Raw genomic sequence first — 17614 nt, forward strand, 5'->3', positions numbered from 1 at the left:
AATTTGGATGTAACTACCCTCAAATTAAAGATGAATGTCTACATTTAAAGCACATCTTAATTTGGCATACATAGCCAAAATTATGACAATTGTGTCACTGTCCAAATATTTATGGACCTAACTGTATATGCCTTCATTAGTCCATTGCTCAGATCAAACTGGTACCAGATCAATATTGACACACCAATCTTGACACCTGATAGACCTGTTTCAGTGTTTGCTTCAGAGGGTCTGCTCAGTGTAAGGCTGAGTCTGGACTGTCTCTATGCCCATGTCTCCCTGAGCTGCGCTGGCTCTCTTGCAGCAACCCCTCACCTTGGTCATCCTCCTGCAGCAGGGCACAGAATCCAGAGCGCCTCTGACATCATTTCTGAGAAACATGTACAGGAAGGGGTCCAGGAGGGGGTTGAGGCACCGGATGTTTAAGGCGATTTCTTGGCAATCCAGTAGCCCCTGAGGAATTTTTCCCTTCATGAACTTGAAGGTGTCAATGACGAGATAAAGCAAGAAGTGCGGCCCGAAGATTCCAGCAAAGATGAAGAGGACAAGGGCCAGCATGTGCCGGATCCTCTTCTTCTCTGCAGCTGGCAGCACGCTGAGCCTAAGCAGGGCTCTCCAGGTGGCCACATAGGCGAAAACGAGGAGAACCAGTGGGACGGGGAATAGGGTCAGCAGGTAAACCACGTGGAACACCTGCCCTGCGGCTGGCTTCAGGTTCTCCAGGGAGCTTTTGATGCAAACGATGAGGATGGACACCACCCAAGTGGCCAGGGACACGAGTCGAGTGTGCCTGAGGCTGCGGCGACTGCGGTACCACAGAGGGTGGGCCACGATCACATACCTCTCTAGTGCGATGCACACAAGGAAACCAATGCTGGCGCACACGCAGACGTTGAAGATGGCCCCATCAACTAGGTGCACAGCATCCCAGCTGCACACCGGTTTACTGGTGTACTTCCCAATTAAGATGGGTGTCATGGTGACCTGAATGAGGTCAGCGATGAGGAGATTGATGGCAAAGACGGGCATCACATAGTCTATCTTGACAAGCCGGCAGAGGCCGTAAATGGCCAGGCAGTTGGAGGGCAGCCCGACCACCAGCAGAACATAGTGAAGCACCACTGTGAACATGGGGAGAGCACCTAGTGGATAGAGGTGATCACAATCTGATAGGTTTCCCATGGTTTTCCTGGTAAATGATGGGATGGAGGAGTCTGCACTTTGCTGGTCAGTGGGGCAGCAAGAGTTTGTGCTGTGCTGGTCAGTGGGGGTCTTGCCCGGTTTGACCAGATATTCTGCTATGCGCTGTCCATCTAGATGATTGTTAGACAGTGGAGAAGGAAAACATCTTGATTAATGTTCAAAGGCAAACACTATATACACCATCCAAACATTCTGAAAAAGACTTCATTCTGTTCATTTTGTCTGTTCATTTCAGGTAAATTAAAATAGAGAGAGAGATCAACAGAGAGATATATAGACAGATTGATTGACTTTGAAAGCACAGGTATTCCAAAACTGAATTTTTAATTGTTGTGAATTGCCTGAGCACAGTTTGCATGGACTCAGTTTCAGTGATCAGTTGCAGAGCTATAACAATTGTGAGAATGAAGGCAATGATCACACAACACATCTGTAAACAGTCAACCACAAAGCAGATTATAAAATTATTACACATTGCATTTCATTGAGTCCTTGTCCACCTGAGTTCAAGAATACTGCACTCCAATGCAGACAGCCAGTCTGCCCCATACATTCTAACAGCGTTCAGATATTGTTACGATCAGGCATGGGCAAAGATACATCAAAATCTATTTTAAAATAAGATACCAAATACCTATAAAGTACAAAATACAGCAGCCACACCATCAAAAATAAAACTACTGTATTTTAAAAATACTCAAAATACTATTACATGGGAGCATAATATCACTTTGCAAACCTTCCATCTATCAGCCTATTTGATCTATCCCTTCACCAGTAAACTGACTTGATTAAGTAGACAATGTTTGATAGCAACAGCTTTTCTCTGCCTAACGAGTCATGCGATAAATCTGACATATGCATCCAGTTAACAGATCAAATATTCACATATCCCTGTGATCACCCAGATGAAGGTTAGTTTTAAAGTAGCCAACAGTTTAATGTTTAACTAACAGTTTGCTAATGACTCATAATTGTATCCTAATTTAGTTACTTGGTGTTTGGTAATGAAGGGTCTACTTTACATCAGCAACACTGACTCAATGACAAACAAATCATTCATAAGAAGACAACTGATGGCACTTTTATTCATTGCAACAAGTTTCTAAGTAATTACTCATTTGATTGTTAATCATAAATATAATAATAAATTCTGTGTCAGGCAGTCATTCATGCAATGGTATGCAAAATCATGATCCTACTAAACAGCTACTTCAAGTAGGGTATAATCATTTATCAATCAATTATTCATTTATTAGTCATTGGACACCTATTTGGAAGTTGAAAACAAACATTTTAGCACTTTGTCAACAATTATTAAATTATCAATATGTTTTGATTTTAAATGTAGCCAGAAATGTAATCAGAAAGTAGCAACAGAACTTGTCAAGGAGTATTAATCCAACTCCAACCACTGAATCTATTGAGAGCCTCAGAAAATAGGTATAGAGGACACATACACATTAACAATGTAGTAAGAAAATTTACTTAAACTCCAATAGAGAATACTACAATAGAAATACTACAGACCAGGTATTCCAAAACAATTCAAAAGTTCTACCAAAAACAGTCAAACTTATGTGTGAGTGTGGGTGAGAGAGTGTGTGTGTGTGTGTGTGAGAGAGGGAGTGTATTGAATGAGTGTGTGTGCCTACATTGCAGAAGTCTCTTCAGCTACTGATGCCTTTAAGCACAACTAACTTTTAAAAAAGTGTGGCATTTAGACGTCGTCCATGGGGCTGGTTGATCAGTCATGCAAAGGAAAATAAACGCTCTATTGGAGCTGAGGATGGGATGATTGTGTTAAACCTCACAAAAAGGTGCTTGATTAGGGGTAGTGCAAAGACTCCAGCTCTGCTAGAGTCTGGACAAATTACTGAGTAGACACCAATCAGAGCAGCATTTTTATGATGTCATCATGTAGACTTCTCACAAAGTATTTTACAGTAGTTTTAAACTACAAAATACAAAACACTAAAGTATTTTGATAAAAAATATGAAGACATTTTCATCAACCCTATCAAATACAAATTACAAAATCCTATTTTGTATTTGAAATATGTATTTTAAACACATGTATCATAAATACTGCCCATCCCTGGTTATGATGAGATATGAAAAGAGTGAAAATTTGCTACTGACCTGGTCACTGGATAGCAGAAGCTTCACTGATGAGCTTTCCGTCTTGTTTCTGACACAGGAACAGAGCGGGTGGGGGCGGACAGGAGGCTTTGGTGTCCCACAGTGAAATTAACAAAACCACAAGGCCCTGTGATAAGCCAAACAGAGACACGCTGGCTCATACTGTTGGGTCATCAATACAATATACTCTGAAAATGGTTTGCGGGAGACATTGCCTACATCTGCTCTGAAATGATCAGTCATGATCCCGGGTAGTGCAGTGCTGTTGTACCCTTGAGCAAGGTACTTCACTTAGATTGCTTCAGTAAAAATGCCCAGCTGTATAAATGGGTACAAATGTAAGTCGCCCTGGATAAGAGCGTCAGCTAAATGACGGTAATGTAATGTAATGGTGTTGGAGTAGGAGCTGGATTTTATCTGTGAGTGAGTCTGTTAGCTCAGTGTGTTTCTCCCTCGCACTTCCACACTCAACAGTGTGTTCAGGGTTCACTGTCTGCAATGGAGAGAGGACTTGTGTCCATCCAAATGTCCATTGTGGGGGGGTGTGGGGATCAGAGTTTGTGTGAATGTCACGTGGCAGTGAATTGGCCTTTATCATATGTGACTGGCCCCCACCTGTATTTGGGCCGCAAGGGTGCTTTTTCACTCTGATTACAGCAGTACCTATTTGCAGGATGTAGCGCCCCTGCTGGTGAGCATGGAGTAAACTGGGGAGTGCAGGATGTGGCGCCCCTGCTGGTGAGCTTCAACCACGCAGGAATGCAGGACTTTGTGCCCCTGTTTGTCTCTCACAACCACACAACTGACTTTTATCACCGCAAAGTAAAATAAATAAACACAAACAATCCTAACAAACAGTTCAATACGCTGAACACACTCTACCTCCTCACCTCTAATGTTTCGTTTGGACCATGGGGTTGTTTCTAGTAATGTTGGGAAAGACTTTTGTTATTTGTTTAAGCGTGCACGCACGCACGCACGCACGCACGCACCTTCTTCCCCACAGCCACAGCCACCGCCCTGACTGCTCTGCACTGCTTCCTTATATAGTGCCTTGCTCCATCTCCCCCCACCACTAATGCCAGAGCAGTTTCTTCTGGACAATGTAGTGTCCTGGCCCTGCTGCCATGTTTTTAAAGGGGCCCAATCCCTTTTTCTCACACATATTATTATTATTATTAATATTATTATTACTCCCTGACTTTTTCATGTGATTAGTTGTTATTATTCTTACTTTCTTTCACTGATTGTATTACTTTGTTTAATTGAGTATTGAGATGATTGGTTTATTTGTTGCACGTGTGTTTAATATGTTTTAATTGCAGCACAGAGACATTCTGACCTTGTTTCACCCGCATACCTCAGCTGATTATTTTCACCTGCACCTCTGACTAAATTGCAGGCTTCATAGGCTGGATAGGGCTGTGTTTTGTCAGTCAAGAGCTCAGCATGAAGAGAGGCAGCAGCGGAAAGGGAAGTGTGCAGGGGAAGGCAGTGCAGGATGGCTCCTATTGATGTCATGGTCCCCTAGCACTCCCCCTCTATCCCCGCTAGGGGCCGCCAATTCCCTGCACACTTTCCTTTCCTAGCACTCTCCCAGCAATCATCCTATTAAAATTCCTGAACACCCTTGTGCACTCTTGTTTCCACCCTCTGTTCCCATTCGCCCTGCACTTCACTAACTTAGTTTCTGTTCCCTTTATGGTCCCCTCACTTCCCTCAGTCGTGGCAAAGTTTTGCCAGTGTCTACTGCAATCCCTAGCCTTGTCCCAGTGCCTGTTCTATCCTTGTTCCCTCGAGCCCTGTATCTGCCTTGTTCCCTTGACCCCCTGCATGACTTCGCGTCTGTTTTCCTGATCCCACAACCCTCGCCTGTGACCTTGACCACATCCCTGCCTTGCCTTTATTGTCCTGCTTTTCCGTTATTCGATCCACGCCTGTCTGACCATCCCACAACCAGCACTGCACTTGGGTCCCCTGTTCCCGTGCTCCCCGAGGTAAACGTGACAATTGGATTATAATTGGCAATATAAGTCCAGGACATGACCGAGTGGAATGCAATGGACTTGGCAAATGGCAACTGGAGCAGACAGAAGGGGCTCTCCAGGGCAAGCTAAGTTACCTGAACTTGATGACTGAAATCAGACATTTTCTTAGGAATAAGAGACATATTCATTTGCAATTTATGAGTCTTTATTTTGCATGAATGAGAGACATATACGCTTGCACTTCATAATTCTTTATCTTGTACTGCTGTTGGCCAAGACTGTGCTTAACTTTCCTGTATCAGCCAGAGGAACAACTACCTGTAGAGAGAGAAAAATAATAATAGTTAGTATTATGTAGTTTACTCGGACCATAATACATATCTTCTTATCTGTAGTCCTGGCGGAGATCGTTGTTGGTCGTCTGGGACTGCCCCGGAGTACCTAGAGGGAAAGAAGTCAGACTGGGGTTTTCATCTGCTTAAAAGGATATATTGGCATTCACAGCACATTGCAGTTACCTGCCAGTGCTCTGTGCGCTGCTGCTCTACCTGGAGGAACAAAGATCAACAGACTACAGTTGCTGGACTCTTGTTTTCAAGTATATTATTAGGGGAATTAAAAATGTGTATAGTGTGTATAATTATTCTGTTTGGTTATTTTATTTTGTTTTGGATAGGGATTTTAGTGTTTTATCACCCAGTTTATTTAAGGCAGGTTTTAGATATCAATGGACTGCATCTAAGCACAGACTGTATTCGACTCTACTTTTGTTTTACAATATTTACATAATTCCCCTGTACTTTTGACATGCCCTGCCCTGCCCTTGGAGATATCGGAGTATGTAGAACTAAAAAACATTTTAATACTCATTGCCTGTTGTGGTGTCCTGGGGTCCTGATCAAGCCTGCTTAGAGAGAAGATATTTGGTGTAATGAGCTCTTCACTCATCTTAAACCACAGTGACATAGTCCAGTTTAACATATTCATGCATTCTGCAGTTTGCCTAAAGAGTTTGCCCGCAGTGGTGTGATTGCAATCATAATGATCTAATAAACAAACACTTACAGTGATATGCCAAGTCTAAATATACAGCTCTGGAGAAACATAAAGAGACCACTCCAAGTTCAGAAATCAATGTTAAGTGGTCTTCATTTTTTCCAGATCTGTATGTATCATGTGTTTGACACCAACATGCTTTCTGAAGTCTAGTCAGAGGAAGCTGAGGGAGGAAGTTGTGGTGAGGGATGCTTTGCACATGTCTTTGTAGACCAAGAATTATCGCAGCCATAATAACCCTGCGCACTGAGTCTCCCTCTCAAAAAAACAACACTACATTCTCTAAAATGAAAAATTCTTGTCAAATGATTCAATTCACAGGTGTAGCTGTCATTCTCTTATTTACTGTTAATATTAATATTCAGATCCCATTGCAAATAATGACAGATGATAATTGATCAAATACCTGAATATGAAGTCTGTTACAAAAATGTGTGCTGGGCTGCCAGGGTTTTTCTTTTTTTTTCTTGGCACCAGGTAAAATAACTTTTTCCAGCTGTTTGTTCAACATGAGTTTTTAAAGATGACCAGCTTTGCATTTCTGTGAGAGTTCAAAATGTTTCACAAACATCTCCCCAAACCGGGAAATACCACAACCCATTTGTGTATTTATTAATTCTGTTGATGTCTGCTACACTATGTTGATTGCAGATACGATTGTGCTAAATTCAAGAGCATACTGAGACGGCAAGTGTGGTTTCTAGTAGAAGCAGAAGATTGGTGCCGTGTGGAAGTCATTATCTCTGTGAGTGATTGATATCATGCAATGGTGTGATAAGGACAGTTTTTTCTAGAGAGTCCGGATAAATATTCTGTCAGTTTCTTTAATCGCAGCAGTTTATAATAATAATAATAATAATAATAATAATAATAATAATAATTATTATTATTATTATTATTATTATTATTATTATTATTATTATTATTATTATTATTATTATTATTATTAATTCTTGGCAGATGCCCTTATCCAGGGCAACTTACAAAAATGCAAAACAAATTGCAAAATACAGTTAAGTAAAAGGCATCAATCATTACAAATTCAATTTACATAAAACATAACAATTCAAAATATAAAATACATTTTACAAGTTACAATTTACAATTTACACAGGCAAGTACAGTAAGTGAGGTCCTACATCCTGGACGGTAAAAGCTAAGTGCTGTCAAGATGTAGGGTCACAGTCAAGGGCTACGGGAAAGGTAGCAAGGAGGAAAACAAATCGAAAACACAAGAAGCATAATAAAACTGTGAAGTTCTATCTTGCAGGGATAAAAGGACTAATATTACAAGTACTGTCGGAAAAGATGCGTCTTGAGTAAGTGCCAGAATGAGGTCAAGGACTCTGCTGTTCTGTTCACAGTTCGGTGGGCAGGTCGTTCCACCATTGTGCGAATCGTGACAGAGAGAATACCAGATGAGCCGCACAGTTGTGGATGAGCTGGAGCGGCGGGTACTAGATGCAGGCAGGCTGGCCAGGAGGGAGTTGCAGTAGTCCAGGCGGGAGAGGACCAGGGACTGGACGAGCAGCTGAGTCGAGTAGTCGGTGAGGAAGGGACGGATCCAGCGTATGTTGCTCAGGAAGAATCTACAGGTGCGTGTCAGTGTGGTGATGTGCTGGGTGTAGGAGAGCGCAGGATCAAGGGTGACTCCTAGATTTTTTGCGGAAGAAGAAAGAGAGAGTATGGTGGATTCCAAGGGGATTGAGATGGGGAGGTCAACAGAAGGTGAGGAAGAGTGGGGGGAAAAACAGGAGATCCAATTTGGAGAGGTTGAGCTTGAGGTGGTGTGAGTGCATCTAGGCGGAAATAGAAGACAAGCAGGAAGAGATGTGAGAGGGGATGAGAGGGTCGGAAGAGGGAAAAGACAGGAAGATCTGAGCATCAACAGCGTAGAAGTGGTAGGAGAAACCATGGGATGCGATGAGGGGGCCCAGGGAGCGAGTGTACAGAGAGAACAGGAGGGGGCCCAGGACGGAGCCTTGGGGTACGCGTGTGAGGAGAGGTTGGGGGATGGATGAGGAGCCTCGCCATGTTAATTGGTAGGACCGGTCACTGAGGTAGGAGGAGAACCTGGTGAGAGCAGTCCCAGAGAGTCCAAGGTCAGCGAGGCAGGAGAGGAGGATGGAGTGATCAACGGTGTCAAATGCTGCAGAGAGGTCAAGGAGGATGAGGACTGAGGAGAGGGAGGCTGCCCGAGCACAGCTGAGGGAGTCAGTGACAGCCAGGAGAGCCATCTCAGTGGAGTGAGCTGTGCGGAAGCCGGATTGCAGAGGATCAAGGAGTGAGTGTTGGGACAGAAAGTCAGAGAGCTGACAGTGGACCGCCCCCTTTGAGAGGAAGGGGAGTAGGGAGACAGGGCGGTAGTTCTGAGGAGAGGTGGTGTCGAGTGTTGGTTTCTTGAGCAGTGGGATGACAGCAGCTTGTTTAAATGTAGAGGGGAAACAGCCAGAGAGGAGTGAGGAGTTGAGGAGGGAGGAGATGAACAGGAGAAGATCAGGAGCGGTCACTTGGAAGAGGCGAGAAGGGAGAGGGTCCAGGGCACACGTTGTAGGTTTGTGACGTAGGAGGAGAGCAGTTTATTGCAGCACAGCACAGGAAAACAAGCTCATGTTAAAATACATTCCAATCAAGAGCAAACGGTCAAGATTTTGCATTCTCTTTCCCTAACTGCAGTGTTTTCAGACACTGGATATGGCCTCAGTCACTGGCTTCTCCTTCCCTGTGTCTCCCTGTTCAACCCCATTGTCCTCTGTGTCTCTGGGGCTCTCTTTGTGGAACAGACACAGAAGGGGGGCATGACCACAGTCAGGGGGAGCAGGCCAATTGTAACCATGAAAGTTTTTAAATACATTAAATTAATGTAGACAGAGACCCTGCTGCCAGACTGGAACAGCCTGTAAAGGGTCCAGCAGTTGGCAGGCAGGCCGAGGCAGAACACAATGATGTAGAACACAGCTAGAAAAATGTCAGATAAAAAGTCCAACTAACTTGTGGCTCCTGGATCCTCATATTCACTGGTGTTTGAGTCGTTCATGGTGTCCTCCTCAATGGACAGGTTCACAGAATGCTGCTGCTCTGGTCTGAATATTTTGGATTATCAACAGAAAGAAACCAACAGGAAATAACATCAGCTTACAAATGAGTAATAGTACACTAAAGAAATAGGGAAACAACTAGGAAGAATACAGAAGAAATGTTGATTCTATTGGAACTGTCATCCTAAGACCAAACTGTCCTATGTTTTTGCTGTGCTTTCAGTATCATGCAGCTGGACTGGAAGAAGATACGCAATTCAAGGAGCTCCCTTACCTGTGTCAAACTGGAAGGGCAGTAGGGATGGTACTATAGCTGCATCAGGAAGTTTAATCTAGGTTTCTCAGAGTAGATCTTTCTGACTGAGATCTGCCATCCAGGAACTGCATCAGAAGGAGCTGGATCCTCAGTGGAGAAAGACAGTGGTGGGGTGATGAGCCAGATCTTTATGTCACAGCCTGAGGGGCGGGACTCTCAGCCCTGAGCCTCTGGGTGGCAGCAAGGTCACAGCGTCCTCTTAATCTGATTTGCCGAATAGCCGATTAGAGCTGACATAGGTGGAGATGTTATCACCTGCTGTTTCCTCTCATGTCCCCTCATTTCTACCTGACAGTGCCATGGGAGCATCCTGCACACTTCTCCGGTGTGGTAAGCTTTTAGTAGAAGAGTGATTGTTGAACAGGGTAAGAATAATTGGTTGAAATTTTGTACTGTTTAGAAATCTTTAGCCCTTGAGGATGTTTCTTTGAAATTAGGACCTGCGAAACCAGGAATCCTTCAAACAGATCCTTTCAATCTGAAAATAAATAAATAAATAAATAAATAATGTATGAATTAATATATATATATATATATATATATATATATATATATATATATTATTTTATTGTATATTCTTGCCATCATTAGTCCACTGTTCAAATGAGGGATTGTATCAAACTGGTACCAGATCAATCTTGGCACATTGCTGACAGACCTGTTTCAGTCCCCAGTGTTTGCTTCAGACAGTCTGCTCAGTCTGGACTCTGGACTGTCTCTATGCCCGTGTCTCCCTGAGCTGCGCTGGCTCTCCTGCAGCACCCCCTCACCCTGACGAAACTCCAGCAGCAGGGCACAAAATCCCGAGCACTTCTGAAATCATACCTGAGAAACATGTACAGGAAGGGGTCCAGGAGGGGGTTGAGGCAGCGGATGTTTAAGGCAATTTCTTGGCAATCCAGCAGCCCCTGAGGAATATTTTCCTCCATGAACTTGAAGGTGTCAATGACAAGATAAAGCAAGAAGTGCGGCCCAAAGATTCCAGCAAAAATGAAGAGGACGAGGGCCAGCGTGTGCCGGATCCTCCGTTTCTCTGTGGCCGTCAGCGCACTGGGTCCACACAGGGCTCTCCCGCTGCCCACGTAGGAGAAGACAAGTAGGACCAATGGGACAGGGAAGAGGGTCAGCAGGTAAACCACGTGGAACACCTGCCCCGCGGCTGGTTTCATGTTCTCCAGGGAGCTCTTGATGGAGACAACGAGGATGGACACCACCCAGGTGGCCAGGGAGACGAGCCGGGTGTGCCTGAGGCTGCGGCGGCAGCGGTACCACAGAGGGTGGGCCACAATCAAATACCTCTCTAGTGCAATGCACACAAGGAACCCAATGCTGGCGCACACGCAGATGTTGAAGATGGCCCCATCAACTAGGTGCACAGCATCCCAGGTGCAAATTTGTTTGCTGGTGTACCTCCCGATTAAGATGGGTGTCATAGTGACTTGGATGAGGTCAGCAATGAGGAGGTTGATGGCATAGACGGGCATCACATAGTCTGCCTTGACAAGTTGGAAGAGGCCATAAATGGCCAGGCAGTTGGAGGGTAGCCCGACCACCAGCAAGATGTAGTGAAGCACCACTGTGAACATGGAGAGAGCACCCAGGGGAAAGAGGTGGTCACAGTCTGATATGTTTCTCATGGTTTTTCTGGTAAATGATGGAATGGAGGAGTCTGTATTGCACTGGTAAGTGGGGCTGGAGGAATCTGTGCTGCGTTGGTCAGTGGGGGTCTTGCCCTGTAAATTTTACCAGATGGATTGTCTGCCATCCGTCATAGGTCCAGATGAATGTGAGACAGAGGAAATAGAAAATGTTTATTATTGTTCAAAGGCAAACACTATATACATTTTCTGAACCCTCTTAAAGGACAGTTAAGTTCAGTTAAAATAAAATAGATAGATTGAGAGAGAGAGCAAGGGAGAGAGAGAGATCAACAGAGAGATAAATAGACAGATAGATTGATAAACAGATCATTGAAAGCACAGGTATTCTAAAACTTTGCACTGCGTGAAGTATACCTTAGCACAGTTTGCATGGACTCTTTTTCAATGATCAGCTGCAGAGTTATAAAGGATTTCAGGATTGAGGAAATGAGCACACAACACGTCCATAAACAGTGAACCACAAAGCAGATTTAAAAATGATTTTCAAATTGCATTTATTTTTTTCCCTGTCAGCCTAAGTTCGTGAAGACCAGCACTGCAAAGCAGACTGTCAGTCTACAGTAAAACAGCATCCAGAATATTTTCATAAGGAGACAGTGAAAAGGTGAAAGTTTTGCTACTGACCTGCTTGCTGGAGAGTGGAAGCTTGACAGGTGGTCTGTGTGTCTGACACAGAAGAATGGGGCATGGGGGGGTGTGGGCAGAAGACGTTGGTGTTCCACATTGAAATTAGAAAAAACCACAAGGGCTTGTAAATTAGTCAAACAGAGACATGATATCTTGCTTATTTGTGTTAGCATCAGGGTTATAAATGTAAAACACTCTGATAATGGTTTGGGGGAGACATCACCTACCTCTGTTGTGCACTGAAATGATCACTCATAATAAATGTACTGAATCTGTAAACCATTCATTTCATGCAGTGATCTGCGAACAGTGTGTAAACCATGAATATTTGTATTAAAGTTTGCATATACAACATAAACATTGTAAATATATGAGTTTCAGCAATCGCTGGCACTACAATAGGTTTACTAAACCTTAAATGCAGGGTGCCTTATCCCAGGGAGTTTATATAAAACAGATTATCCAGTCAAGGAAGGATGGACAGCAGCTTTAATCTAAAAACAGTCCACATTCACCGATGTCACAAAAAAGGAAGGGCGAATCTCTTAAATGCATCTGATATAAATTAATCATTAGCACCATCTATTACCTTGTCAACCACATTTAGAGGTAGAGGATGTGCCATGTATTACTTTTAAATGTTCAAAAAACATCAAGGACAAATTGATACATTCGGTAAGTCCAAAACCAGACTTGGGAAATACGTGGTTGCCAACACCCCAGAGTGGTAACTTTAAATGTGGTCATTGTATACATTGCTCCAATACTCAAAATACAAAATATATCTCTCATCCTCACTCTGGTAGAAAAATTCAGATAAATGGTTTTATCAATTGCAATACTGCTGGGGTTATTTATATGTTGACGTGTCCCTGTGGATTAGTCTATGTGTGGACAGACTAAAAGAGCACTTAAGATTTGGATCGCTGAACACAAAGCAGTGATTAGAAATCAAAATGTACAGTACTCTATAGCCAAACACTACATGAAGGCTTGGCATGGATCTTCACCACACTCGCTTTGTTTTGTGGGTTTGAAGAAGATTAGTATACCTGAAAGATGAGGGAATCTGGTAAATTTGTTACTGAGGGGAGAGGCATATTGGATATTGGCGTTACAAACATAATAACCACTGGGACTTAATGAGGATCTGAATTTCTGTTCTTTAATTTGAAAATGTATTTTTAATAATGTTTGAATTCATTGTCAATTGTCTAATAATTCATTGAAAAAGTAACAAATTAATAATTTACATTATTTTAATTGAATAATGGATTGATAATGAATTACATGTAAATGTTGTCTTACTAATAATGGAATATTCACACTTTGTTGAAACAATTGTGATGAAGTATAATTGTTAATTGAATATAGAAAGGATGGTGCTAATGATTCATTTATTTCAGATGCATTTAAGAGATTCACCCATCCTTTTTTCACGATGCTCTGAGGAAGATAAATCGAAACGCATAAGCATCATGATGGTCACTTTTTCTCCAATAAACAGTGAATGTGGATTGTTTTTAGATAGGAGCTGCTGTTCATCCTCCCTTGACTGGATAATCTGTTTTATATATATTCTAGTTATATGTAAACCTATTGTAAATATAAAGTTATCAAATAGTTTACCATTAGCACTAAATCTTATTTACAAAAGTACTAAATTTGTAAGCCATTAATTTCATGCTGTAGTAGCTGCCTTATCGGTGACTGAAACTATAGGGTGATGAAGCTGAGACATACTCTGATATTTTGCTCTAATACAGGCAGAGGACAGATTTGAATAATAGGGAGTATCATGTAATCAAGCTGATCTAATTTGACAGTTAAAGTATCAGGGGAAAAATAAATTCTAGAGGCTGCTCAAAACCAGAGAAGGGGAGAGCACAAAGTGCAGAATCAGATCAGGGTTTGAAAGCTGCATGGAAGATATCGTACTGACTGCGGGATGTTTATTCCTTCATTCTAAATTACTCTGAAAGGTGTTGGTATAAACTTGACAGACTTGTGCTTGAGGATAATTAATGTATTAAAAATGTAGAAAACTATCCATCCATCCTTTTTCAATAAATTTCCATTAATTACAGGGTGGAGTTGAGCTAGAGGCTAGCGCAGCAAACACACAGTGCAAGGCAGGGTACTCCCTGGATGATAAACCAGTCCATCACCTGTCATAATTAGAATGAGAATAAGAATATGTAATTTTATTACTTGAATAGAAATATTAATCAGCTCTTCATTCATCATATTCATCAACACAGGCAAAACAGTGAGCAGACCCAAATATGCATCGGTTCAACAAACCCTCTAGCAGGGGTGGCTTTCCACAGGGAAATCCAAATTGTTAACTGCTTAGCTGAACCAATTGTGGGTCTCAATTAGGCAAAATGTCCCTGTGTGCAAAGTATCCATTGATTGGTTATTTAGAGAGACCTGGAAAACTTGCAGGATTGCGGCTCTCCAGGCTCTAGAGTGGCTGCACACAGCTCTGAAACTGCCATCAGAAAACAGAAAGGGCTACAGGAATGGGGCACTATGGAGACATATAGATTTACATTAGTTTGGGTACCAAACAGGGTATACATACAGTAGAGAAAAAATATCTAAGAGCTGAATGCTGTTCTTTCCCATCCCGTTCTGTTTCTGTCTAATGCTTTCTTTCTTCTCCTTCCTCTTTGTACAGATGAACATAAGAGCAGCTATAAACCAGAACTGACCATATGGCCTAATCCAGCTAGCTTGATTGTTTTTTAACTAGCTCATTGAGACATACATTTCATCCAGCCCTTCTCCACCCAGAGAGTGTGCTTCCAGGGCACAGCTGAGTACTGCCTTATCAGTAGCTGAAACTATAGTGACAAAGTAGTCACAGTCTCTAATAATTAGAGCTATGACAAACAGAGGAGTGATTTGAATAACAGGGAGTTTCGTGTGATCAAGCTGATCTAATTTGACAGTTAAAGTAGCAGGAAGGGAGAGAGGGAGATGACAAATTGCTGAATCAGATTGGGGTTTGAAAGGTGCATGATACAATCTCTAGAAGGATGCCATACTGATCATTGGATCTGATCATTAATTTGATTTAAAAGTCTCTAACATGACTATGAAGGATGCTGACACAAACCTGAGAGACTTGTATTAAAAGTATATAATAATCCATTGTAAATAACTACATCCATTACAGGGTGGCAGTGAGTTGAAGCCTCACTTGGGGGACACAGGACTCAAGACACTGTACAGTACAGCAGACCAACACTGGTCATAATACTGATAATGATAATAATATATAATTGTAGCTGTGGAATAATTACTAATAAACACATATAATTGAGTGATGTGCCCTTGAGCATTACTGCAAAGTACTTCCAGTAAACTGGGGGAGGAAACTAAGCTCTGGAAGTTCAAGCTTTGGATGAGGACAAAAAAAAAAAAATTAGGACCACTATTTCCCTGAATCCTATTTGGAGATCGAGAAAAGCAAGAGGGGTAAAATACATAAGAAAATAATTGCTAAATGTATAAATGGTGTGCAGATTGTCATCATGAAGCACAAATAAAAAGATTTTTTCTCATCAAGTACACTCCCTGTTACCTTGTCCATTATATTCAGAATAGCAGAGAGTGGAGTGGCTCAATGCACTGGGTGAGAAATGTTTGTTGTAATGGAATCCGTAGTGGAAGGCAAAGGACCCAAGAGCAGATCGAAAGGGAATAGTCAAACAATCAGGGGGTCAAGAACCGGCAAACAGGACAATGAAAGCAAGGCTGTAATATAATAATATTATTATTATTATTATTATTATTATTATTATTATTATTATTATTATTAATAATAATAATAATAATAATAATAATAATAATAATAATAATAATAATAATAATAATAATACTTTATTTTCTATAGTTGCATCTTTTAAAGCAGTGCTTTACAAGAAAAAATAAAAATACATTGAAATACCAAAAAACAAGGATAACATACAATCAGAATAATTTTTAAAAGAATACAATAATAAATCACATAATAATCACCAAAACGCAATCCTAAAAAAATGGGTTTTAATAGAAGATTTAAAAATACTAAAAGATTCAGCATGTCTAACCTCAGAAGGAAGAAAGCAAAAGAAGAGAAAGCCCTGCCACCCATAGAACATAGACGAGTGAGAGCAACAGTTAAAAAAACAGATTCAGAGGAGCAGAGATCACGCATTGGAGTGTAGGGGGTTAAAAGTTCAGACAAATATTGATTGGCCAAACCATGCAAAGCCTTATAAGTAAGCATGAGAATTTTAAAGTCAATACGAAACTTGACAGGGAGCCAGTGCAAGGACTCCAAAATAGGAGTGATGTGATCACTCATCCTGGTCCTAGTCAATATTCTAGCAGCAGAGTTTTGCACAAACTGCAACTTATTTAAGGTAGATTTATAGACCCCAACAAGTAAAGCATTACAATAGTCAATACGAGAAAATATAAAAGTATCAATTTGTTTTTCAGCCACCAACAAAGATAACATGGGGCGCAGTCTTGCAATGTTTCTGAGATGGAAGAATGATGTTTTAATAATATTCTTGACATGAGGATCAAATGTTAAATTTGCATCAAATATCACCCACAATTTTTTCTAGGTCAGGAAAACAGAATATACTAGATAAAAGAATAAATGACAAATGTTTGATCTTGCTTGTCAGTGACTGAGTTCCTGAACTAAGCCACAGGAATAAACAGAAAAACAAAATTAACTGTAAACTACATGGCATTCAATAAATACAAGCCGTATTAATTCTTATAACTGTAATCTTAATTGTCAATATTGACCAAGTTTTAAAGTTTGACCACCTGCCTAATATTGTGTAGGTCCCCCTTTTGCCACCAAAACAGCCCTGACCCATCAAGGCATGGACTCCACTAGACCTCTGTAGGTGTGCTGTGGTATCTGGCACCAAGACGTTAGCAGCAGATCCTTTAAGTCCTGCAAGTTGCGAGGCGGGGCCTCCATGGATCGGACTTGTTGTCCAGCACATCCCACAGATGCTCGATTGGATTGAGATCTGGGGAATTTTTAGGCCAAGTCAACACCTTGAACTCGTGATTCATCAGACCAGGCCACCTTCTTCCATTGCTCCGTGGTCCAGTTCTGATGCTCACGTGCCCATTGTAGGCGCTTTCGGCAGTGGACAGGGGTCAGCATGGGCACCCTGACTGGTCTGCGGCTACGCAGCCCCATATGCAACAAACTGCGATGCACTGTGTGTCCTGACACCTTTCTATCAGAACCAGCATTCACTTTTTCAGCAATTTGAGCTACAGTAACTCGTCTGTTGGATTGGACCACACGGGCCAGCCTTCCCTCCCCACGTGCATCAATGAGCCATATATATATATATATATATATAATTATTTAATCCCTGTTTAAAATTATATATGCTGACTTGTCTCTGGTGTTACATGCCACTTTCACAAAACAACAGACTTGGGTAGAAATCTGCTCTAAATTAAATGCTTTAGTGGGTCCTGGTGCCCTACTCTTTTACCACCACATGGCGTAGTTTGCTACAGTGAGTGCCCCGTGACATAAGTTCCCTT

The 17614-nt window shown here is 41.8% G+C and overlaps 2 protein-coding genes across 2 annotated transcripts; both read right to left on the reverse strand.

The window, feature by feature from the left end:
- Window positions 1-222: 222 nt before the first annotated feature.
- On the reverse strand, window positions 223-1131 carry LOC136768136 (ovarian cancer G-protein coupled receptor 1-like). Its single transcript, XM_066722189.1, has one exon. The coding sequence runs from the start codon at window positions 1129-1131 to the stop codon at window positions 223-225; it is 909 nt and encodes a 302-aa protein (XP_066578286.1).
- Window positions 1132-10438: 9307 nt separating this feature from the next.
- LOC136768137 (ovarian cancer G-protein coupled receptor 1-like) lies at window positions 10439-11380 on the reverse strand. Its single transcript, XM_066722190.1, has one exon. The coding sequence runs from the start codon at window positions 11378-11380 to the stop codon at window positions 10439-10441; it is 942 nt and encodes a 313-aa protein (XP_066578287.1).
- Between the last annotated feature and the right edge of the window lie 6234 nt (window positions 11381-17614).

Source organism: Amia ocellicauda, chromosome 14, assembly GCF_036373705.1.
Source record: "Amia ocellicauda isolate fAmiCal2 chromosome 14, fAmiCal2.hap1, whole genome shotgun sequence".
NCBI classification, from domain to species: domain Eukaryota; kingdom Metazoa; phylum Chordata; class Actinopteri; order Amiiformes; family Amiidae; genus Amia; species Amia ocellicauda.